At 37.7% G+C, this 26,019-nt stretch overlaps 5 protein-coding genes and 1 pseudogene across 7 annotated transcripts; 5 read left to right on the top strand and 1 right to left on the bottom strand.

Annotated features, from left to right (window-relative positions):
- On the top strand, window positions 791-1,921 carry LOC104778786. The gene has a single exon (XM_010503223.1). The coding sequence runs from the start codon at window positions 791-793 to the stop codon at window positions 1,919-1,921; it is 1,131 nt and encodes a 376-aa protein (XP_010501525.1).
- Window positions 4,787-8,429, top strand: LOC104776057 (probable methyltransferase PMT28). The gene is made up of 8 exons (XM_010500059.1): window positions 4,787-6,176; window positions 6,296-6,445; window positions 6,537-6,807; window positions 6,883-6,975; window positions 7,074-7,248; window positions 7,347-7,589; window positions 7,682-7,876; window positions 7,962-8,429. The coding sequence occupies exons 1-8, from the start codon at window positions 5,343-5,345 to the stop codon at window positions 8,158-8,160; spliced, it is 2,160 nt and encodes a 719-aa protein (XP_010498361.1). The 5' UTR covers window positions 4,787-5,342; the 3' UTR covers window positions 8,161-8,429.
- Window positions 9,128-10,721, top strand: LOC104778785 (annotated as a pseudogene).
- Window positions 12,277-13,173, top strand: LOC104778784 (glutathione S-transferase T3-like). Its single transcript, XM_010503222.1, has one exon. The coding sequence runs from the start codon at window positions 12,277-12,279 to the stop codon at window positions 13,171-13,173; it is 897 nt and encodes a 298-aa protein (XP_010501524.1).
- Window positions 15,884-18,227, top strand: LOC104776055 (uncharacterized protein At1g01500-like). Of its 3 annotated transcripts, none has more exons than XM_010500056.2 (3): window positions 15,884-16,101; window positions 16,509-17,310; window positions 17,837-18,227. In XM_010500056.2, the coding sequence occupies exons 2-3, from the start codon at window positions 16,615-16,617 to the stop codon at window positions 18,047-18,049; spliced, it is 909 nt and encodes a 302-aa protein (XP_010498358.1). In that variant the 5' UTR covers window positions 15,884-16,101; window positions 16,509-16,614; the 3' UTR covers window positions 18,050-18,227. The 3 variants fall into 3 exon arrangements, with proteins under 3 accessions (XP_010498358.1, XP_010498357.1, XP_010498360.1); XM_010500058.2 differs by lacking the exon at window positions 15,884-16,101 and adding an exon at window positions 16,111-16,197; XM_010500055.2 differs by lacking the exon at window positions 15,884-16,101 and having other exon boundaries at window positions 16,108-17,310.
- Window positions 21,001-22,048, bottom strand: LOC104776054. The gene is made up of 2 exons (XM_010500054.2): window positions 21,547-22,048; window positions 21,001-21,449 (listed from the first exon to the last, which is right to left on the bottom strand). Exons 1-2 carry the CDS (start codon window positions 21,784-21,786, stop codon window positions 21,222-21,224), a joined length of 468 nt encoding a protein of 155 aa, XP_010498356.1. The 5' UTR covers window positions 21,787-22,048; the 3' UTR covers window positions 21,001-21,221.

Here is a 26,019-nt window from a genome sequence, read left to right as displayed (position 1 = left end):
CTCCTCCTCCCCCTGAGCCTACAAAGCCTCGGGCTGTGCCTAAAAAAGCAAGTAAAGACAAAGGAAAATCAGTTGCCCAGGCTATTTGGAAAGAAAAAGACTCTTCGCAGCGATAAGAGGACTCTCTACCTTCCACTTCTGATCCGCCTTCTATTGTCGTGGAAAGTTCTGTTGATATCTCTACCTCTGCTCATCCCCCTACTCCTACCCCTCCTCCTCAAACTGCTATTCCCGCGATCACTAACCGGTTTGCAGTCCTTTCTCAATTAGGGGCTCCCTCTCCCCTTCCTCCTGCTCCAGCCCTATCAGACCCTCCTATACCTAGCCATTCCCTTCCTGACCCTAAACAAACTACACCTTTTGAGTCTCATACCATCTTAGCAGTCAATATCCCAGAATCTGCCCATGATCTTCCAATGGTTATTGGCCTTCCTGCAGCTTTCACTCAAGAGGGCACCACTTACCCCTTCTCTCCCAAAAAGCTTCTTAAACGCTCTAGATCACACCCATCCCTTTGTAGTCCCCCTTTGCAGCCCACTTCACTGTCTTCTACCCAATCTACTACACCAACCCCCTTTTTGGCTACTACTCAAGAGCTACTGTTGGCTACCACTCCCCAGGGAGTGCCTCCAGCCCTTCCTTAATGGATACAAAACATTTTTTTTGGAATATCCGAGGCCTAAATGACCCGGATAAGCATCAGCCCTTTTGTAATTGGCTTAGGCTTCATCAGCCGCTTTTTGGAGCTCTTTTGGAAACACATATCAAAGAAACTAGTTTGAACCGAGTAATGGAAAAGGTTTGTAAAGGATGGAAGTTTACGTCGAACCACTTATCTGATGAGGATGGCCGTATTGTGATAATTTGGAAGGAACCCATTGAAGTTCGAGTCCTGCATCAATCGCGTCAAACCGTTACCTGTGAGGTCAACATTGCAAACAAGATTCAATTCGTATTTACAGCTGTTTACGCTTCCAACTTAAGAGAGGAAAGAACTGACCTGTGGGTGGAGCTCTTACGGTTGCAACAGATGTTCTCCCTGGATACTTGCCCGTGGTTAGTAGGTGGTGACTTTAATCAGATCATTCATCCTCAGGAGCATTCATCTTCTACTGTAAACGGCCTGTCTGCATCGATGACAGAACTTAAAGACTGTTTATCACAAATGGATCTGTTTGACCTCAAGTTTCAAGGCACTCTCTATACTTGGAGTAATAACCAACCTGCGGGCCCAATAGCTAAGAAGTTGGATCATGTACTTGTCAATGACCACTGGCTTACCATCTTCCCCGATAGTGTAGCTACCTTCCTTGTTCCCCTACCTTCTGACCATTCTCCCAGCTTAGTAGATCTTGCCTATCAGCTCCCCAAAGCTAGTACTAGACCTTTCAAGTTCTTTAACTACCTCACCAAACATCCAAATTTTCACCAGTTGGTACTTGAGTCTTGGATTCAGGCCGGAAGCTTTGCGGATAACTTAAAAGATCTCTGTTGGAAGCAAAAGATCATTAAGGGAGACCTAAAAACTATTAATAGAGAGAACTTTTCACAAATACAAGAGAGAGTGAGTGCTACTAACCGTTTGTTGCAAGATGTGCAGGTACAAGCTTTGAGTGACCCTTCCCCAATCACCTTCCAGCGTGAGCGAGACCTGCATTTACAATGGAACTTTCTCAGAGGGATTGAAGAAAGCTATTTCAGGCAGAAGTCCAGGGTAAATTGGCTAAAGGAGGGAGACCTTAATACCTCTTACTTTCAGAAAGTCTGCCAGGCGCGAGCGAGTTATAATACTATACAGTCTTTCCTTCTTGACTCTGGGGACCAAATTGAAGATCCAATAGAGATGAGTGAACTGGCCATTGCACATTTCCAATCCATCTTAGCCCCTGCGTCTTCCCTTCATACAGTCTGGTCGTCTTAGGTTTGGTTCACTACGCTTTGCCCGTTCCGCTGCTCTCAAGAACAGTCCAATGTTATGATGAGGATCCCCTCTCCTGAAGAGATTACCAAAACGTTCTTCAAGGTCAACCCAAACAAAGCGCCGAGACCTGATGGTTTGACCTCAGGCTTCTACAAGGCTGCTTGGGGTTTTATTGGTGAGGAAGTTACCACTGCTATTATAAACTTCTTCAGATCCTCCTTCCTGCCCGCCTCGACCAATGCAACGATTCTAACTTTGGTACCAAAGAGACCAGGCGCGTCAAAAATTGTGGATTACCGCCCTATCTCTTGCCTCAATACACTGTATAAGGTTATCTCTAAGCTAAAGCCCCTCTTACCAACCCTCATACTACCAAACCAAACAGCCTTTGTGAAGGACAGACTATTGCTTGAAAACACTATCCTCGCTGCTGAGCTCGTGAATGGATACCACAAGGCTTCTGGACCAAAACGCATTGTTCTTAAAGTCGACATTGCTAAGGCGTTTGATACCCTCTCCTGGGATTTCCTTTTTAACTGTCTAAAAGGTCTTTCCATTCCGGACCAATACTTGAGATGGCTCAATGCTTGTGTATGTACCCCTAACTTCACTGTTGGTTACAACGGGATGGTGCATGGCTACTTCAAGGGGAAGCGGGGGCTCCGTCAAGGTGACCCTCTCTCACCGTACCTGTTTGTCATTGCAATGAACAACCTATCACTTTTGTTGAATAGAGCAGCTGAGGAGGGTAAGTTTGGATACCATCATAACTGTGCGGATGCAAAGCTAACTCACCTTTGCTTTGCTGATGACCTTCTTATCTTTATGGATGGATCCCTCTCCTCAGTTCAGAATGTACTCCAAGTGCTACAAGATTTTGAAGAGCGATCGGGTCTAGCCATAAGCCTTCAAAAGTCTTCGTTTTTCACAGGAGATCTGACAGATGAAGAAGTACAGTCAATTGCTGCTTCCACTGGTCTAACTCATGGGTGTCTTCCAGTTCGGTACCTAGGTGTCCCACTCTGCACCAAGAAACTAACCCTTCAAGACTGTGAGCCTCTACTGCAACAAGTGAAAGGAAAAATAAGCAATTGGAGTGCAAAACACTTATCTTTTGCAGGCAGGAGGCTGCTCATAAATACGGTAATTGCAGGGATCTCCAACTTCTGGTGCTCCACTTTTCTCCTCCCAAAAAAGTGCATATCTAAGATCCAATCCCTATGTAGCGCTTACCTGTGGCGAGGAAGCATTGAAGGTCGTCATACTGCTCGAGTTTCCTGGGAAACTGTTACAAAACCAAAGGAGCAGGGAGGATTGGGAATTAGAGACCTTACCATCTGGAATAAGGCGTGCATTATAAAGCTTATCTGGCTCATATTTTTCCAGTCAGGGTCTGTGTGGGTTGCCTGGTTTCGACTGCGGTTCTTGAGGGGATCCCTTAGTAACTACTGGAAAATGAAGAAAAGGCAAGGTTTTTCCTGGTTAGCAAATAAATTGGTGAAGATGAGGGATACGGTTTATTGCTGGATAAAGATGAAAGTTGGTAATGGTGCTACCTGCAGATTCTGGTCAGATAATTGGTCTCCGTTTGGTAACATAAAGACCTATCTTTCTGCCCCTGCTGATTCTCGACTTGGAGTCCCCCCTAATACCACTCTTAACCAACTCTTCTCGCAAGGATGTTGGCTCCTCCCCCACGCTAGAACAGATAAACAGGTTTCACTTCTCACATTCATAACCACTTTGAATCTTAACTCACAGGAAGACTACTATGAATGGGAAATTGAGGGTCGTACCTACAACCGCTACTCTACCGGCCAAGTCTACAATCTGCTCTGTTCTGTCCATCCTCCGGTTCCGTGGTGCAAGGTGGTTTGGAACAAAAGAGGCATACCAAAGCATAGCTTTCACTCTTGGTTGATGGTCTTGAATCGCTGTCCAACCCGAGATCGTATCCTCAGCTGGGGTCTCCAGACGAGTCCTACTTGCCTTCTCTGTAACTCTCAGCCCGAGAGTAGGGATCACCTTTACTTCTCCTGTAACTTCGCTTGGTCTGTTTGGGCTCCAATAGCTACAAAGTGTAGGATTCAACCGAACTCTTCTTGGGATCTCACTCTAAGTGGCATGCAATCTCTCCGCGGGTCTAAAGCAGAAAAGATAGTCTCCTTACTTGCCTGGCAGTGTGTTATATATCTACTTTGGGAGGAGCGTAATCATAGGCTCCACCGCCAAACCTTCCGATCTCCGGCGATCCTCCTCCGTCTGGTTGATTCCACCATCCGCAACAAAATCTCCAGCATCCGTGATTCAGATCCCTCGATTTTTCTAAAGATGCTCGACTTCTGGTTCTCTCCGCCATCAATGACGTTTACTATTCCATCCTCCAACTCCTAACTGGTTCAATAAGTTTCTTTGTTATGTGTTTAATGGGCTTAGCCTTTTTTAAAACTGGGCTTTCCCAATTAACTCTAAAGCTGTGTTGTTTTTGTATCATTTTATTTCTCTGCAATTTTAAATAGAAAGCCATTTTCAAAAAAAAAAAAAAATAATAAATAAATGAAAAAAGATATACTACAATTTAAACATATAAAAAATGTGGCAAATCTTATGAAAGTGCTATCCAAATCTCTTTGGAAGTTGAGATCTCTATCTTCCTTGAAAGTTGAAGTAACAAATCTGCATTACAGTGTAATTTATTTGCCTATACACAGTCAACCAACATTCACATATTATTATTACACCACATGAGCCCATTGGGTTTATTTTCTTTAAGCCCATTTACGCTTAAAATGGGCTTTGATGGCTGATCTGTTAGTGGGGGGAGAACAGAGATACAATTGCAAATCTCCGTCACCTCCGGTTGTTTCGCCGTATTGGCATTTTTTTTTCCGAAATCGGGACAAAGCTCTGACCAGTGTGACCACTGCTCCGTTATTACCAAAAATAGAAGCCTAAAAGTTCCCATTTTTTTCTTTTCATTTTCAACTTTCAACTACACTAAGTATTGAGGATAATTACAGTGTAAGCTTTAAAAAGAAGGAGTTGTAATTTTCAGTTGTGTGATTTTGATGATTTACCTTCTTTTCCAAGCTTAGTTTTTACGATTCGATTTGGGTATTGCAAAAAATTTATGCTTTGTCTTCACATTAATCTCCGGTGAGTGAAATCTGAGATTTACTATTTTTTTCTCGACCAAATCTGTAAGTTTTCTTCATGTCAGCAGCTTTCTCAATCTGACTACTGCAAATTTCCTACTAATTCGTGCTCAAGAACCTTTGAAACTCGCCTAGATCTCCAGACTTTGCTTAGTTTTTATCAAATTCTTGGTTCCTGAGCTTCTCTCAAGTTTAGTTAAAGTGGTTCTTTAGAGATCTCTGTTGTTCAGATGCGTTAAAAAGTGGTTTCTTTTGAGATTTTAAAAATGATGGAGAAAAAACGAGAAATGGGGATTGCTCATTTCGCGCGTAGGATTAAACAGCCAAGAGGGATTTGGGTGAAGATGGCGTTTGTAGTTCTTTTAGGTCTCTGCTTCGTCTTCTTCTGGTCGTTCTTGTCTTCCTCTGCTTCAACCTTCAATGTTCAGAGAGAGAGCTTCGACGACATAGCTGAACCAGTGTCAGCTCGCACTAAGTCAGCTCACCAGGTATCTGAATCTAGCAAGTTACACGAGAGAGGTAAAGTTGAATCTGGTTTGAAATCAAAAGAAGGGAAAAAAGTTGGTGGGTCTGTTCATAAACATGAAACTAAGAAAAAGAAAGAGCATGCTGTGTCTCATCCTCATAAGAAGAAGGATGTGCCGAAGCCTGTGGTAGTAGAGGAAGTTGTTGTTAAGGAGGATCAAGAACATGGAGAGGCGGAATCTGACGATTCTGAGTCTAATAAGGAAGATGGAGAAGAAGTAACTGAGTCTGATGGCACTGAAGGAGAATCTGATGGAAATGCGGATGATTCAAGTGCTTCAGTTGATGAAGAGGTGGAAGAGAAGAATGAGGAAGTAACCGTTGACGAGATAAGTAAAAAGAGGAAGAGGAAAGGTCCGGTATTTGATCCTAAAGCTGAGTATATCTGGAGATTGTGTAACACTAGGAGCAAGCACAATTACATGCCATGTATTGATAACGATGGTTTAATAGGGAGGCTTCAGAGTTATAGACATAGAGAGAGGAGTTGTCCCAAGAAACCAGTTATGTGTCTTGTTCCTCTACCACATGATGGCTATGATCCTCCTGTTTCCTGGCCTGAGAGCAAATCTAAGGTATATAAATTTGGAGCTTTTTTTGAGTTATTTGGTTCTAGTTAGTTTCGATCTAATGCCATTTTTGAGTTATTTGGTTCTAGTTAGTTTTGATCTAATGCCATTTTTGTTAATATCAGATAGTGTATAAAAACGTGGCGCATCCAAAGTTGGCTGCATATATTAAGAAGCACAATTGGGTGAATGACTCGGGTGAATACCTAACTTTTCCACAGAACCAGACTGCGTTCAACGGAAATGTTCTACAGTATCTTGAATTCATTCAAGAGGTGAGTATCATTTGTTACTTTTTTATGAACTTGTTTTTTCTTTGGAGCCAAGTTCTGTGTTAGAGATAAAAACATGATTGGTGTTTGATAGATGGTACCAGATATTGAATGGGGAAAGAATGTTCGTATAGTGTTGGACATTGGCTGTTCAGAGTCAAGTTTTGTGGCTGCATTGCTGGATAAGGATGTTTTGACAGTATCTCTAGGCTTAAAGGACGATCTAGTCGACTTAGCACAGGTCGCTCTTGAACGTGGGTTTCCTACTTTAGTCAGCTCTTTAGCAAGTAGAAGGCTTCCTTTTCCTAGTGGAGTCTTTGATACTATTCATTGTGCTGCTTGTGGAATCCACTGGCATTCCCATGGTAAGTATTAATTTATCTGACATTGTCATTTATGCTTTTCGAGTCGTGATTACTTATATATTTCAACAATCTCAGGTGGTAAACTTCTTCTGGAGATGAACAGGATTTTAAGACCTAATGGATACTTCATTCTGTCAAGTAATAATGACAAGATTGAGGATGATGAAGGTTATATATTCATGTCTTTTACTTCTGCTTTTAGCATTTATCGACTTGCCTATTATATTTTGTGTGACAAAGTTGTCTCTGGTGTGTGGGTTTGGCAGCGATGACCGCATTGACAGCTTCTATTTGTTGGAATATTCTTGCACACAAAACCGAAGAAGCAAGTGAAATGGGAGTGAGAATATATCAGAAACCAGAATCAAATGATATTTATGAATTGAGAAGGAAGAAAAATCCACCTCTTTGCAAGGACAACGAAAACCCTGATGCAGCCTGGTAAGTAAAGCAGTGGTGCTAAACTAAACGTCATAAGTTTTCTTTCTTCTTATGTCCATTATGATGTAAAAAATTTCCTGTGCTCCATCTTTGGATAGGTATGTGCCGATGAAAACTTGTATACATGATATACCGTCGGCTATAGAACAGCATGGAGCAGAGTGGCCTGAAGAATGGCCAAAGAGACTTGAAACATACCCTGAGTGGTTAACTAGCAAAGAGAAAGCAATTGAAGATGCAAATCGTTGGAATGCTATGGTAAACAAATCTTACCTCACTGGATTAGGCATTGACTGGTTACATATCCGGAACGTGATGGACATGACAGCAATCTATGGCGGGTATGGAAAAAGGAAAACTCTCTACTGCTTGTTCATAGAACATTTTCGTATTTGGTGATTCTTACTGGTTTGGATGTTGCAAACTTTAATAGATTTGCGGCGTCACTCGTTAAGCAAAATGTGTGGGTAATGAATGTAGTGCCTGTTCATTCACCAGACACACTTCCTTTCATATACGAAAGAGGCCTCCTCGGTATATACCATGATTGGTGTGAATCATTTGGAACATATCCAAGATCTTATGACCTTCTTCATGCTGATCATCTCTTTTCGCGGCTCAAAAACCGGTAAAAAAGTGGTAGTGATCGTTGGTTCCAAAATAGCTGGTCAAGTGAGAAACCTGGCCATGAAATCTCCATTGTTTTTTGACAGGTGTAAGCAACCGACTTCAATCGTGGTGGAGATGGATAGGTTGACAAGGCCTGGAGGTTGGGTGGTTGTGCGTGACAAAGTGGAGATATTAGAGCCATTGGAAGAGATATTAAGAAGCTTGCATTGGGAGATTCGAATGACTTATGCTCAAGACAAAGAAGGAATGTTATGTGCCCAGAAGACATTGTGGCGTCCATGATTCTTTTACTTTTGTTACTGTCAGTGCATCATCAATCAGAGATTACAGTTGAATTATTTGTATACATCTTCATTGTTTACACAACCTGTCTCTCTGTAACTACCTTGATCTGCATGGTATGTTGTGGATGGATGATAGAAAACTGTGGATCTCTAGATCAGAGTTGGCACACTGCTTGTGAAAGAAGTGTCCAGAACAAAAACAACAATAACCAAGATGGCAGCCGTCACATTTTATATATATAGTGTATATGTTTTTTTGATTATTTTCATAGATATGCTTTGATTATTTTGATTATTTTACAACATTTTATATATATAGTATTGTACTATTGTGTAACAGTATAGTGTATAATTCTCTTATGCTTTACTTCAGTTATGATATTGGTGATAACGAATACTTCTTTGTTTAGCTAAGTAGACATTCCAACTTCAAACTGGGTTTCTAGAATACGTGAGAAACATGTTAAAGGTCAATAACTTATTTTCTTTGACTCCAAATGACAAAAAAGTGTAGGATCAATGGTGTTCACCTGGCAATTAACACAAAATGTAGGCGTAGGCCACCATTAATTGAAGTGCCTACGAGGCTAAGTTGTGATAAAGGTTTCGTGTTTATAAACCGTAAATGAACTAATTGTATTTTAAATTTCTTTCTAGTTCCCAAAACACATTCTAGTCTCCAAAACAACATTTTCCCAAAAAAAAAGATAAAAATAGTCGTCGAATACAAACTTTGACCAAGAATATAGATTCAAAAAATTAAAAAAAATTAAACGTCGTTTGAGATAATTCTTGTTTTCCATTATATATTAGATGAAGTGTAATCTAGACATCTAGCCAGTAGAAAAGTCTCATTCCCAACCTTCTCCACAATATCAGTTCATTCTTCTCTTTGTTCACTCTGTTTTTGTTAATATCGGTGTTTCTTTCCCCTTTCAAAGAATCTTGATTTTTTTTTTCAAGGTATGGACAAGATCAATACTGATGACTTGCTGGTGAAGATAATATCATTTCTTCCAACAAAAGTTGCTGTGACCACTAGCATTTTGTCTAAACGATGGAAGTTTCTTTGGATGCGAGTGCCAAAACTTGAGTACGATGACAGTGACACTACACGTCTCCGGAGGTTGCGAAGTTTTATCAAGAGAAATCTGCCACTACACAGAGTTCCTGTCTTGGAAAGCTTGCGTCTCAAGTTTAGTACTTTACCGTTTCAACCGGAAGATATCGAACAGTGGGTTGAAGTTGCAGTTTCTCTCTGTGTGCGGGAGCTTAGCATTGAGTATTTTTCTCATTACGAAGCTGCTACATTGCCAGATTGCTTGTTCACCTGCAAATCGCTCGAGACCCTGAAACTTGATGATGAAGTTTTCGTGATTATTCCTAATAAGGTTTGTCTTCCATCTCTGAAAAACTTGCAACTAGGAGGAGTGAGATACTACAAAGATGAAGATGTTCAATTACTCGATGTTTCTCACACGGTTTGTTTTCCTTCCTTGAAATCTTTGCACCTCAAAGAAGTAAACTTCTTCGATAAAAGATCTCTTCGATTGCTTCTTGCCAATTGCCCTGATCTTGAAGAATTGGTCTTAAAACTAGATGAACATGATAATATGGGACTGGGAGCTGTCCCCATCATTTTACCATCTCTGAAGAGTTTATCTATATCTTTAGATAATATTGAGGATTTTCCTTCCTACGTGGTTGAAATTGTTGCTCCTTCATTGAAATACATCAAACTTGTTGATCACTGCTGCAACAATAGCTTCTTGATTGAGAATATGCCAAAGCTTGAAGAGGCATACGTCTATGCTAATATCTTTGAATGCGAGAAATTTCTTGGATCTTTCACATCCGTTAAGCGTCTAAACTTGTGCTTAATGCTCCAACCAACCGAGGTAATATCTTTCTCATATATGAATTTTTGATCTCATGTAGTCGTTATCAGCATTATTTAACTTCACAAATTGTTCTATATGAGCGCAGGCTAGGAATGTTGATGCAATTTGCTTTAATCAACTTGAAAGTCTAAAGATATGTGTTTGTAATCCATATTGGTCGGTTTTACTTGTCCGGTTGCTCAAAGGATCTCCTAAACTAAAAGCTCTTGAGCTCTACTCCCACACTGTAAGTTTCATTAATCTATAACATGTTACTCAACCGTGTCTTCATGTTGACTTCCGTGTGATTGAACTCTTTTCACTTTTCGATCTCAGTTCCCATTATGTTTTAATTCTCCACTGATTTGCTGGGATCAAGTGACACCCGTGCCTGAGTGTTTGCTGACGAGTCTCGAGACTTTCAAGTGGACAGACTTACCACGAAGACAAGAAGCGAGAGATATGATTGCGTATATCACCAAAAATTCTCGTCGGTTAAAGTCTGAACCGTTCCCCGGGACATGGTCTCTCGGTTCTATGACTCATGTCCGTATTAGACTATAAATGTTTTATTTATATCATAATCTATTGCAAAAATGCACGTTGTTTTCGTGTGTTAATAAAACAGCGAACAGTTTTGGTCCTGAGAGACGAAACAGTAAAACTTTTTAAACGATAAGGCCATCTTTATAGGCATAACTATGAAGGTGTTCTTGGGCTTTTTTATTTGGGAAAAATTAGAAAGTGGGCTTAGATCATTAAAACTGATCTTATTTGAGAACTGTTTTTTGTGTTGTTCTTGTGTGACGTGTTCAATTTTAATTGGAAAGATATTTTTGGTCGTCGAGAGATTACTCTCGTTTCATCTCTTCGGTATTGTCGACCTAGGGTCGTTTTTGTTCTCTCCCAAACGGCGAAACGGCGATTTCCTCGGCGATCTCCTCGTCTAAGCCCACTGTCTCCGCTGTCTCCTCTGTCTCCTCGGCGATCTCCTCGGCGATCTCCTCGTCTCCTTTGTCTTCGTCGTATCGCCAAGCTCCTCGTCTCCACTGTCTCCGCTGTCTTGCCAAGCTCCTCAGCTCCTCTGCAAGAGATCTCCTCGTCTCCTCTGTCTCGGCTGGCTCGCAAATCTCATCTCCGGCGAACAAAGGCAAAGGTAATCTCATCTCCTTGGTTTCATCGATGTTTCATCGATTTAGGGTATTGAAATCTTTGAATTAGGTTTGGATTTAGTATAATATAATAGGGTTTCGTCTCATCTGTCAAAGTTTTTGATTAATATAGGATTTGTTTGAGTCAATTTTGAGTGTCGTGTGTTGTTTGAGTCAATTTCGATTATTCTTTAGCCTTTGAATTAGAGTATAATGTTGTGTCTTTGAATTAGAGTCAATTTTGAGTGTCGTGTGTTGTTTGAGTCAAACCTTGTGAGTCAATTTCGATTATGTTTGAGTCATTTTACAGTGATGAACATTAATCGATTTTGCTTGTTTGTTTATGAGGCTTGTAGGTGAGGTTATACATGGGAAATTAAATCGGATATCCATCATCAAACCTGCATCATCAAACGATAGTAATCACAAGGTAAGTGTATATTGACAGTTTTGTGATTGTTGCTTGTTTGATTAGGTATATTGACAGTTTTGTGATTGTTGCTTGTTCGATAGTAATCACAAGGTGTTGTGGTTTAGTAAGTAGTGTAAATGTTGTGTGATTGCTTGTTTATCTCAGATGTTTTAAAGTTAGTAGTGTAAGTGTTGTGTGATTGCTTGTTTATCTCGGATGTTTTTAAGTTAGTAGTGTAAGTGTTGTGTGATTGAGTCTTGAGTCTTAAAACTTTTAAAACTTTAGTCTTAAAACTTTGAAAACCTAATTGAAAATTTTAAAACCTTTAATTCTTTAAAAACTTTTAAAAGTTTTTTAAAAACACTCAATGACCTTTATTTACTTCTGATTTGATTGAAGTAGGTAATGGTTATTTAGAATTTAAAGGCTCTAACAACAAAAAACTTTTGATTTAATGATCCTCTTACCTTCTCTATATTACATCCATCGTGTTTGCTTCTTTCTTCCAATTTCTAATAAGCTTCTTCCTTGTATAAGACCTTTCTAATAAGCTTCTTCCTTGTATAAGACCTTTCTAATAAGCTTCTTCCTTGTTTAAGACCTTTCGAATAAGCTTCTTCCTTCTTTAAGACCTTTCGAGTAAGCTTATTCCTTCTTTAAGTCTGATTGCTATGGCATCAAACAATACTCCTAACAGTCAGGCTCAATCCTATTTTAGCCTTCTTAACTTCCCATATGACAGCTTTGCTCCCAATGTAAACACTGGTTCGTCTCAAATCCCTGCTTTTAGTTCGGAAACTAGTTCACAGCCGACTCAACCTCCTAGTCAATCAGAAGAGACAGCAAAACAACGTAGGGAGAGACGGTTATGGTCTTCAGAAGATGACTTAGTCCTGATAAGCGCCTGGTTAAACACATCGAAGGATGCAGTAGTTGGGAATGGCCAAAAGGCAGGGTCCTTTTGGATCCGTATAGGAGACTATTACGAAACAAGTAGTCATGTACGTGGTGGTGCTGAGCCTAGGTGCCCTGACCATTGTAGACAAAGATGGCAAAAAATCAGTAAGGAAGTGAGCAGGTTCTGTGGAGCTTTTGCAGAGGCAGAGGGTGAGAAAGCTAGTGGCATGAACGATGTAGACGTTTTACAAAATGCTCACCAAATCTACACGAAGCTGTACAAGAAGAAGTTTGCTTTGGAGTATGCTTGGAGTGTGCTACGCTTTGAACAGAAATGGGCAAACCTGGAGACTATGAACCCCACTCCAAAGACAACCAGCTCGAGCAAAAGGAAAGCTGATGATGCTGCTGGATCGACAGGTTCTGTCGTTGGTGAGCACGAGAGCAGGCCTCCGGGCATAAAGGCAACAAAAAAAGTAAGGAACAAAGGCAAAGAGAAGGCTACACCATCTGCAGAGTTTAGTCACATGTGGGAGATAAAACAGAAGGATTTAGAGGGCATGAAACAACTCCAAAATATGTCCATTCTTGACACTCTCATTGCCAAGAATGAAACCCTAGACGAAGATGAAAAAGCATTGAAGAAGAAGCTAATGGCGGAACTGTTTTAACTTAGAAATAGCTAATGTCCGTTGTAGTCTACGCTTGTTTGTTTTAACTATGCTTGTTTGCTATGTTGTTAATGCACTTTAAATGTTTGTTTTAACTATGTTAGTCCTATGTTTCTAATGAATGTCGAATGTTTGTTTAACTATGGTAGTCCTATGTTTCTAATGAATGTCGAATGTTTGTTTAAATTATGTTACTACAGACAACTTATGTTTTTAATGAATACTCGAATGTTTGTTTTCATTGTGATATAGTATTTGGAAACTTATATATGTGTTTCGGTTTCAGGTTAAACAAGTCCTGGATGCTTTATACGACTATGGGATGTTACTGAGTCACGAGAGAAGAAAGCATTGTGTCACGATATAGTATTTGGAAACTTATATATGTGTTTCGGTATGTTGTTTGTTGTGGATCGGTATGTTGTGTGTTTTGGATTGTAGTTTTAAAGACTGAGTAACATGTTTTTGGAATTTGATGTTTGGAAGACAAAGTCACATGTATTTGTTTTCTTTGTTTGGACAGAGTCACAATAATTTTTTCAGTTTGTCCGATTGTTCACATGTCAAACATATACTCTTGTCCGAAAGTACTATATATATGAGAAGAGAACAAGATCAAATCATACCAACTCAAACATACATTTTATTTTCTCTCTTTTGTTCACTTTCTCTCTTTCAAGAAAATTAAGCCATTTTATTTCTCTCACCAAAAACATTTTCTTGCTCAACCCTTTTATGGCATCTTCTTCTAACAATTTTCACTACCATTATGATTCCAATAATGATAGTTTAAACCAATTCTTTCAAGAGCAATTTAGTAATCAATTTCAAGCTCTTGAAGAGGAAATTCCGGTCGAAAGGAAACCACGTACGTATATCGATAGAAAACGCGAAGAAGGGCATGAACGATTGTGGAACGATTATTTTTCTGATAATCCGACTTACAATGCTCACCAATTCCGCCGACGGTTTCGAATGAACAAACCGTTGTTCTTGCGTATTGTGAATCGTCTGAGTGAAGAAGTTCCATATTTTAAGCCAAAAAGAGATGCAACCTTCCGGAATGGTCTATCACCGCTACAACAATATACTGCAGCAATTCGACTATTAGCATATGGGGCTGGGTCGGACTCGGTTGACGAATATATACGTCTTGCTGAATGTACTGCTCGTAAATGTTTGGAACATTTCGTCGTCGGAATAGTTGACTTGTTTGGCACTGAATACCTACGCCGACCCACACCAGAGGATCTTCAAAGGCTACTCTTTTATGGAGAACAGCGGAGTTTTCCCGGGATGGTTGGAAGCATCGACTGTATGCACTGGAAGTGGAAAAATTGCCCAACCGCTTGGAAAGGAATGTATTCACGAGGCACCGGTAAGCCAACAATTGTTTTGGAGGCGGTAGCTTCACAAGATCTCTGGATATGGCACGCATTTTTTGGAGCTCCAGGTACTTGTAACGATTTAAATGTTCTTGATCAATCACCAGTATTTAATGACATTATTTACGGTCGAGCTCCCGAAGTTACGTACTATGTCAACGGAAATGAGTATAATTTGGCTTACTATCTGACGGATGGTATTTACCCCGAGTGGGCAACATTTGTTAAATCCATCCCACATCCACAACACCCAAAGCATCGATTGTTTGCAGAACGTCAAGAAGGTGCACGAAAAGATGTTGAGCGTGCATTTGGAGTCCTGCAATCTAGATTCGCCATGATTAAAAATTCATCTCTTTTATGGTCAAAGGGTAAAATTGCATATATTATGAGAGCATGTCTCATACTCCATAATATGATTGTCGAAGATGAACGAGATTCATATACACTCTATGACGAACAAGAATTCCAACAAGAAGATGGAACCGGAAATACTGCGGATCTTACGTTTTCAGTAAATTGGCCTTCAAATCTTGAGGGTTTAGGTGATGGCCATACAATGATTCGTGATAGACAATCACATCAAAAATTAAAGGAGGATTTGATTGAGAATATATGGAATAAATTTGGACCTTAAACTATGTATTAATTAAATTTAATGTTTGTGTGTTTTAATTAATTAAGTAATATGTTTGTTTGGTTTTTTTTTTTAAAAATATTTACAATGTTTTGTTGTTTCATCAAAATTTGGTATTGTATTTTAAATTTTATTAAAAAATTTATAAGTTTGAAATTTAAATGTTCTTTTATAATTTTTATAATTTAAAAGTTTATAAATTTAAAAATATGTTTAAAAATATTATATAATTGTAATAAGTTTTATTGTAATATTATATACCAAATTTATTAGATTTTATAATTATAATATATTTAGGATATTATATTAATAAATCTTATGATCTTAAACATGTTCTTCCTATAACTAACTTTTTTAGTAAAAATTTTTAACAACTGATCTTAAATTATTTCTTAATATATTTAATCTAAGAACACAAAAAAAATTATCCGTTTAAAGATGTACTAAGATCGTTTAGGTAGGTCAGAAGAACACATCGTCTTCCACCTCACTATCTTCTCCGATCACTGTTTCTGATATTTATGTATTTCCCTTTCATCACCATAAGACTTTTTTTTTTTTTTTTTTTTCTCCCAATTGAACCGACATTTAAAACACTTGTAATTTAACAGATAACAAAGATATTTTTTCCTTAAAAACAGAGAACATTCATTAAACTGTTTATTATATTAGCTCAAACTGGGTCCATATCTCAATCTTCGGACACGCGCTGCGTTCCCATTAGATCGAAAAGCAAAAGCTGTGATCGTCTTTGTGGTGGGTTCGCTAAGTCTAATCTTAGCCATAAATAAAAATGTATCCTTTAAATCTTTTTCATTTTGGTTTAGACGTTGACAAGAGGATTCATATTGTACACTACGAGTCTAGGACGAGTCAAGTTCTACCAGATTTTGATTTCTTCTTTCGGTGAGGATTAATATTGTACAGTATATTATTATTATTGTTTTTTCAATTCTTCTTCGGATCTTCATAGTTTTCAGAAGCTTCGAGTTTGTTGTAAAGGTAGTTCCTTTTGTTGTTGAGGAAGCTTGATTCTTGAAACTTGATTTCTTATCTGGGTCAATCTTGTAAGTTTAAGAATCTATAGCAGAGATTATCTTAGCGTTTCTGCATGTGCAAAAGTTTGAATCTTTAGATTATCTTTTGTGATTCTTATACTTTATTAGTAGTCTATAGTTTGTGTTATTGCTTCTGTTGTTGTGTTCAATGGGAATCTTCTCTTTTGTGACAGAATGATTCTCTTTTCCCGTTTCAAGTGTTCCTCGTTTCATGTCCTTATTATAGTTAGGCTTTTTTCTGTTCCTTAAAACCAGGTCTCTTTTTTTTTTTCATTGGAGTTGAGCATACACACACATCTGTTTTTGGAGTGAGGGAATTAACGTTGGGTTGTGAACGCTTGTTGATTCTCTTCCTCTGGTCATGGAGGAGCCTTGTGAGAAACTTGACAGTGGTGAAGCCTATCAAATATCTAGATATCATAACTTTAACCAGCACAGCTCTAGAAGCTTATCACCCTGGTTGGATTTGAGAGTGTTCTATGTCCGGATAAGCAATTTCATGGTGGAAGATTCAACTCCTGAAGTCCTCACCATCAATCACATTCCTTTGGATCCAGATACGGTTGTGGAGATTAACGGTGTTAGATTGGGAATGTACTCAGAAGGAGGTTCTTCACAGCTCAGGAGAGATCGAGTAGATAAGAAATCTGAAGAAGCTACTTATGTCAGCACAGACAATATCAGGTTAACTGGTAGTGTGAAGTTTGAGGTTTTTGACAAAAATGAGCTAATCTTGTCTGGAACTCTTGAGATGTCAGATAGTAATGGGTTCACTGGGGAATCAAAGAATCGATGGAAGATGAATTGCGAGGCTGAGATCACTGCAGGGTCTGGTTTCCTTAAGGAGAAGACCATAAATGGTCAAGACTTATCGTCTCCATTGCCAACTATTGAGGTCTATGTTACTGGTTGCTTCTCAGGAACACCCATCATCTTAACCAAGATTCTTCAACTTGGTTTGAGAAAGAAGCAGAGTAGAAGATTGGCATTAGATTCAATTCCTGAGTATGAAACTGCAGAGCCTCATAAAGACACCTCCTCTACACTTGATCTTCAGGTAACTTTCAAGTTCTCATTTGCCATGATTAAAGTTTGTTCTTTTCATTGTTCAGGATTGTATCTGCAGGGATACAATCCTCTTTCTTCTCAATGCCTCCCAGTTTTCTTGAACATTTTGTTTTGTGCTCAACACATTAATTACTATCCCTGATGAAAAACTCATATTTCATAACATGTTGGATCCTCTTCTTTCCCCATTGATTACATGTTTGTTGGTAGTTTTGTGAAGATAGAAGTCATGTATAAACTGAAGTGGTCTTCCCCTGATGGATTTAGCATGTGGCTTATACACAGTTTACGACTGGAGAGATAAATAGAAATCTCTCATTTGCCTCTTCTATCTTTAAGTTCTTATCCTTTTGTCTGCTGCTTCTATGACCCACATATCTTTGTCACTTACGCAATCCCCCAATATTTGCTTTGTTGTAATGATGTGATTTAAAGTCTGTTGCATTCTTTGGGGATGGACCATTTTAAAAAAATATCACTCTTTGTATAGTGAGTATCATTCCTTTTGTCTGTAGGCAACAGAGTATACGAATTACAAAAAGGAATACGAAGGGGACATGTATTGGAGAAGTGAGTGCATAGATGGAGAGATGTCATGGTTTAATGCAGGTGTAAGGGTTGGTGTTGGGATTGGACTCGGTGTCTGTGTTGGTCTTGGGATTGGTGTCGGTCTTCTCGTTCGTACTTACCAATCAACTACCAGAAACTTCAGGAGGAGGCTTCTCTAAGCTAGTTTAGTAATGTATACATTTGCACCTCTTTCTTTTTACCTTGAAATTTTGAAAGAATCCTCTTAAAAAACCGTTTGTATTTGGGTGTGATGTGAATCAAACACTTTGGGTGTGGATATTTTGGTATTTGTTTTGCTGTAAATAAAACGAGTGAGAGAATAGCTTTTTTTGTATTCAGAATTTGGCTGATGAGAACTTGCAAACTAGCTCTGTAACTAGACGGGTCTACAAGTTCTAGTTAACTGAATTTTTGGCTTCAGAGCCTTCGAACATATTTGACTTAAACTATTGATTTGCCAATAAGAAGTTACGTTTCTAGCTTAAACGGACAACCATCTTGATCCTGCACAAGTATTTTCAATTAGGTACATGTAAGAACCAGAGTAAGAATTCAAATAACTCTTAACTACGAAATACATGGTGCACATATTGATTATTGAGTGCCAGACTCACTACTCATCACCCACAAGAATACAAGATACAACGAAAAATTAAATATCTTCCACTTTCACAAACTTTGTTGCTCTGCCCTTGCAACATAAAAGGCCTAACTAACTCTTGCAATCCTTCCCATCATACTTTCTGTTTTTCATAAGCTCTCCCCGAAGGTTTGTTAAAAAAAAAAAGACCTGCCAAGCAAGCGCACCTGTCATGGCAAAGTTCAGATACATTTCCTCCTTACTCTCTCTTTTACATCGTCAGTTTGAAAGACCAAACAAAAACCTCTGCAAGTGTTAAGTCTATTCCTTTATTTGTCGACGAGGGTTGATTAGGAACAACGACAGTTGATGATATGATTAGATCATCGTGATATGATCAGATCAACGAGACTTGATGGAAGGATCATCAAGAGATGATATGATCAGATCAACGATGGTTGATAGGAGCATTATCACTAGATGATAATAAGATCAACGAGAGTTAATAGGAGCATTGTCACGAGCTGATAACAAGATCAATGATGGTTGATAGGACCATTATCAATAGATGATAATAAGATCAACGAGAGTTGATAGGAGCATTATCACGAGTTGATAACAAGATCAACGAGGGTTGAATGGAGGAGCATCAAGATATGATAGCAAGATCAACGATGGTTGATTGGAGCATTATCAAGAGATGATAAAAAGATCAACGATGGTTGATGGGAGCATTATCAACAGATGATAACAAGATCAACGGTGGTTGATGGGAGCATTATCAATAGATGATAACAAGATCAACTAGAGTTGATTGGAGCATATGAGATCAACGAGGATTGATGGGAGCATTATCAAGAGAAGATAACAAGATCAACGATGGTTGATAGGAGCATTATCAAGAGATGATAACAAGATCAACGATGGTTGATGGGAGAATTATCAACAGATGATAACAAGATCAACGGTGGTTGATGGGAGCATTATCAACAGATGATAACAAGATCAACAATGGTTGATAGGAGCATTATCAAGAGATGATAATAAGATCAACTAGAGTTGATTGGAGCATCATCGGAGAGATGATATATGAGATAAACGAGGATTGATTGGAGTATTATCAATAGATGATAACAAGACCAACGAGAGAGTTGATCATAAGACCAACGAGAGCTGATCATATAGACAATCAAGATTTGATTGGAAGATCATCGAGAGATGATAAAAGACCAACGAGAGCTGATCATAAGACAATCAAGAGTTGATTGGAAGATCATCGAGAGATGATAAAAAGACCAACGAGAATTGATCTGATGTGTTTTTGTCCTTGCGCCTCGATATTAATACCTACAAGACAGAATACGAAACAGAATGAGTCAGAAGACTGTTATCCAATTTTTTACATGATATCTAACCAGAAGATTGAGAAACACTAGGCATAAACAAGAATGTACTTCGATGGACAGGCCTGAAAAATCAACAATCCATCCCGAATAAGCATTAAGGATCAGCGACACTCTTGGATCATTAGAACAAGACAAACCAAACCTTAACAAGAAGATCATTGGTTAGATAAGGAGATATAAAAGGATAGTCATATAAAGAAAGACAACAAAACTTACATGAAAAGAACACGGACATCTACAAGATCCTTCCTTCTCTCATTAGAAGATATACACAACACAGACTTCTTCTTGTTGATCAACGAGGGCTGATGATTAGATATGTCAACAAGGGTTGATGATATGTATCGACGAGGGTCGATGAATGGATCGACGAGAATTGATGAGGACATGTTTGTCCCCGTACGCATATGTAAAATCTATACAAGAATATCAAAAAACAGAATACAAAGTCAGAAGAAGACTTCATACAAACGAAACAGAAACCGGTAATCGAATGCTACGTGACATATATATATATGCGTAGATAACAACAACATACCTCGATGGATCGATCAATCGCAAAATCGTTGCAAAAATATCAACAACAAGGGTTGATCATTAGAGTCATCAACGAGGAGGATGATCAGATGTTAATAAATCGAGCAAAACCCTAAAGAGATTAGAAACCCTAGAGAAAGCAATAAAAATCATCGGCATGCAAAACAAAGCAAAAAGGATACAAAAGCGATGAATTATGAACCAGCATCGACCATTTTTTCATATATATACAGAGAGAGGGAGCAAAACCCAAAACCAAATCGGTTTAGGATTTCAACTAGATCCTACGGTTGTTATTTGTTTTAGGTAACACAATCGACGGTGCAGATGAATCACAAATAAGAAAAGACGGTTTATAGATTTTATGAAGTTGGTTAATATGTTCGCGCGTGATCGTCTATCCAAAATTCACCAATTTCTTATAAATTATCTAGATGATTCTAGAAGTTTAACCATTTTGGCCTAGTTTTTGTTTGGTTATTTATTTCAATAATTTCTTTTAAATTATCTAAATGATTCTCGATTACTCGATATATCTAGGTTTAACCATCTTGGCCTATTTTTCATTTATTTTAAGTAAAATAAAATCAATAATAATCCAAAATTAAATAGACCAATCTTTATTTTTGGCTGCTATATTTTTTTCTAAATAATGTCGAAAACGCTATTTATGCATTTTTCATTTTTTTTTTCTCACAGTTTCATAATTTAATTATCGATTATCAAGGTTACAATTTTCATCCCTATATAGTATATACACTAAATTATTTCTTGGGTTTTTTTCATTCATCTTCAATTCTTCACAACTCAACGGAGATTGGGCCGGGCCGGAGTAGACTCTGACTTAACAAAGCGAACAAGAGACAACTTGGCGATATCAGAAACGGCACCGTTTCGAACAGCGGCGGAATCACTGATCAGAAACTCATAAGCCGCCTCGAAAGCTTCTCGCCAAAACCGAGGAACCCTGACACCACCGGAGCGACTGTACACATCCCACATCTGCCTCACCACTTTCTCTCTCTCCTCAATTTCCTGTCAAAACTTTCATATATAAATTCCCGAGAATTCAAAAAAATCCAAATTCAAATTAACAATTTCAATCAAAATTCATGATTGGTTCGTAACGTACCAGGACGTCGAGATCGTCGCCGACGGAGAACCCGTTAACGCCGTCAACAGAGTGGAACAACCCGATTCCTTTGAGAGAGACAGAACCGGTTAACATAGAACCAAATGCCAAGAGTAGAACAGCGGCTAGAACCCAAAGCTTGTAACCAGCACGTTTGCGATCACGGGTGAGAGTGAGACAACCTCCTCCATTAACAGGTTTTCTCAACGGTAAGAGCGTTTGCGATTCTTCAAACTTCATCTTTTCCTTTTTCTCTCCGAAATGAAAAACTCTGTTTATGGTTATGGCACACTTGACTTGATGATAAAATAGGAACACAACAACAAGATCAATGTGTGAAAGAGAAGACTTTTTTGGGGGAGTGGATAAATTGTCACAAACAAGTCTGGTACTCGATTTTGTTTTACTTAATAAACCACCAAGTGGGATGGGGGCTAAAAGCCACCATGGAGTTGACTTCGTGTTGACTTTACTAACGCGTTGTCTCTTGGTTATTATGTCTACGATCTTTTTTCAACTGTTTTAAGTGTGTGGGTTATCCAGCAGGTGGATATACAAGTCATCGTGTCCAAACAGTCCTTACAACTTACAAGTACCAATTACCAAATAATCCTTACATTAATCATGTCGTACAACTTTGGTTCTTAAATAATCTTGCAAGCTTTCGGAGTCTTTGACCAAATTGTTATTGATGTGTACTTGTGTAGTGATAAGATTAGCTCACCTATAGTTAAATTTGATTGCAAGCTTGTTTAAGAACCAATGTCAGAATTATTTTTGATTTTCTTTTGGTTAGCCTCATGTTCCATCAGTACTTCAACCAGTTCATTGCAGCTTTTCATTCTTTTTACTACTTAAATTCAGACTGTCCAAAACCAAAATATGTGAAGAGAATGAATCAGAAACTCAGAGATTTGCTTATATAAAAGCTTAAAGGCAGACAATCAACACGACATCAATTTCAGACCGCCCGTCTGCTATTATCTCATCACTGTTATCTTCTTCTTTACTTTTTTTTTTTTAATCTCAAGTTCAAAGAACAGGAAATCAGAAAACAAAAAAAAGACTTTTAAAGCGACCACGGATTCAGTTTCTGCAATCTTGATTTAATAAAAAGATGAAACGAAATTGAAAACCCAACTAAAAAAGCTTCAAAAAAAAACAAGGTTATATAGATTATTAAGGCATCAGATAATAAGCAGAGATTGGTAGTCAACACTGATACATCTGTGTGTAGGATAAGATTCTACTCCTCATTTGCCAATCTATAAACCCTAACTTCTAAAAAAAAAAAACATGAAGGTTTAAAACAAGAACACATAATGCAGCCAGTTTCGAAAAAAAAATTGAAGAAAAACAAACTATGAACGATCGATGAGGCTTCTGTTATTGGTTTGTTAAAAGAGTTTATATAGATTAGCTAAGAGGTGTCGGCTAGGGTTTATTAACCTAACGGGCTTGCTTTCTATTATAATGACCTAACGGGCTCTTAACTCAGAATATTTTCAGCCCATCTAAGTGGACCTCATTAACTTATGTTGTTTGTACACAGAGCTTGATGTTTGATGTTTTTTTGTGAAAGACTGAAAATGCCAATAACCTTGATACATAAAACGCAAACACCACCAAAAAGAGGTAGGACATGATGAGAAAGAGATGTATCTGAATAGCCAAGGAAACTGCCTAACAGTATGCAAACGCAATGTAAAAAATCAAACTTTGTCATCCTTGATATACATTTACATTGGTATGAAGATGCAGGCAAGTCATCCTTGGCTACCGAATAAATCTTTAATCTTCATGTCTATCCTTCCTTTCTCTCCCCTTTAATTTTCTTTAGACTATATGGCTGGTTTGGATATATAATTTGTTCGGCTGTAAAAAATGTGTGGCCGTGGCCCGTGTGGGTAGAGATATAGGAGTCTGATGAAGAACCCAACATGGCAACATGTATGACCGAACATGGCCAAAATGTGCGAATATTGTTATTTTTTTAATTATGCATGTGGGTGGAAACCAACAAAAACAAATCCATAAAAAATCGTCCATATGTAAAATAATTTAGGTCTGGAGAGAGCACGAATATTCGACTAATATAAACTATCAAGTGTATATATATATATATCATAGACCTTTTGGGTTTTGTTTAATACTTTTTAGATTATCAATCTTTGGTGATTGGATTTCATGGGACAAATATAGACTTGTCACCCATAAAACATTGAAAAATACTTGGGTGTCTAGGGGTGAACATCTTTGTTCACCTCTTTTTTTTCAACCAATCAAAATCTTTTATACTTTATCTCATTTTAAAAATAAATTAAAATAAAATAAAAAAGCAAAACCAATTAAGAAAACAAATTTTGTATACTTTTAGTTTAGGAAATTTAAATATTGGTTTGGTTTAGATTTTACAACTAGAACAAAATTATGTGTCGGTTTGGGTTTACAAATAAATTGTTTAGGGTTTAGATTTTACAATCAAAACGAAATTATGTCGGTTTGGGTTTACAAATGAGGTGGTTAGAGTTTAGATTTTATAATTATAATGAAATTATATGTCGGTTTGGGTTTACAAATGAGATGGTTAGGGCTTAGATTTTACAATTAGAACAAAATTATATGTCGGTTTAGGTTTACAAATGAGATGGTTAGGGTTTAGATTTTACAATTAGAACGAAATTATATGTCGATTTGGGTTTATAAATGAGATGGTTAGGCTTTAGATTTTACAATTAGAATGAAATTATATATCGGTTTGGGTTTATAAAAAAGTGTTTTAAATTTTTAATTTTACAATAATGTATACAGATTTTATTTCCTTATTGTACAAGAAAGTGAAAGGAGAGGGGTGAACCTAAGTATTGTTCTAAAACATTTGCCTCGCTAGTGTATAAAACNAAAACAAAATTATGTCGGTTTGGGTTTACAAATGAGGTGGTTAGGGTTTAGATTTTACAATTAGAACAAAATTATATGTCGGTTTAGGTTTACAAATGAGATGGTTAGGGTTTAGATTTTACAATTAGAACGAAATTATATGTCGATTTGGGTTTATAAATGAGATGGTTAGGCTTTAGATTTTACAATTAGAATGAAATTATATATCGGTTTGGGTTTATAAAAAAGTGTTTTAAATTTTTAATTTTACAATAATGTATACAGATTTTATTTCCTTATTGTACAAGAAAGTGAAAGGAGAGGGGTGAACCTAAGTATTGTTCTAAAACATTTGCCTCGCTAGTGTATAAAACTAATCGATCGATAATCTCATTCAAAGTGCGGTAAAACAAGTAAACTAGACAACTGCAACATTCATATAGTGGCTACTGACTATACCTATAAAGTCTCAACTCCAAAAATACAACATTCTTTTACCGGTGCAAATAGTGTAGTAGCTAAATAATTGATCGGTTGTGTTGTTAACTTGCTATTCTCATATTATTCAGATAAGTATATGCAAAGTCGGCAGGGAAAAAGCATTCTCCTATATATATATGGGCGACAGCTTTCGTTCATCTCTCGTGAACGTGTCTTTCTAGCTATATCTCTGAATAGATATAGGAATAATTCCAGCAAGTTTATATTTTCATATAAAAATTTCACAAAAAGTTCCATATATTCCCTGTTTACTACACAAATTCATATGGCATCCTGACTTTTTACAAATGTTCTTTCCTCTATGGTCCCAACACTAGCTAGTAGTAGTCACCTATAGGAAGAAAGGGCTGTTGACCCGATGATTAGGTTTCAAAGCATATTGATTGACATGCTTGTCATTTAAGTAATCAAAAAACTTGTGGAAGAATAGTATAGAAAAACATTGTACATTGAGACTGATGGTATATAAACAAGAAAACCGAAAACTTCTGTTGTATTACAAGAATACCGACAACTATATGAGTTTTTTTATTAACTTCTGTTTAATCACATGCGTTCTACCAAAATTAAGAGAAACTTAATCTTCATGTTTAGTTAAACACACATTTGACCCCGAAAAAGAAGATGTTAAAACACACAAATTAATTAGTTTCGAATCTTGCATCTTTGTATATATAGTGATTAGTGTAACAAAATAACATAAGACAACAATCCTTCTTACTAATAAAAGGTTACATACAAAATTAACTAAACGAATATTAATATGGTTCACCAATTGTTTGATACTAACAAGACCATCCCATTCCCAAATCTTTAAGAACATATTCCAAGGCCATGCACACATGTTGAGTCAAACAGATTGTGTCCACTCCAATCTTTATACGGTCATGCCTATATAACACTTATTATGATTAAGGGTCTACTCATCCAACAACCTCCTCATAAACAGAGAAAATGGTGATATGAAGAATGAGAACTTGTGTGGTAGCCAAGGATGACTTGCCTGCGTTTGAAACCATACAAATCAAAGACTCGACCGATTGTCTTAGAGTTGGTTAGTCGTCAGGCAGTCTCCTCGGCTATTCAGACAAT

The sequence above is a fragment of the Camelina sativa genome, chromosome 3, assembly GCF_000633955.1.
Source record: "Camelina sativa cultivar DH55 chromosome 3, Cs, whole genome shotgun sequence".
NCBI classification, from domain to species: domain Eukaryota; kingdom Viridiplantae; phylum Streptophyta; class Magnoliopsida; order Brassicales; family Brassicaceae; genus Camelina; species Camelina sativa.
The sequence above is the reverse complement of the archived record's forward strand: the minus strand, read 5'-3'. Positions and strand labels throughout refer to the sequence as shown.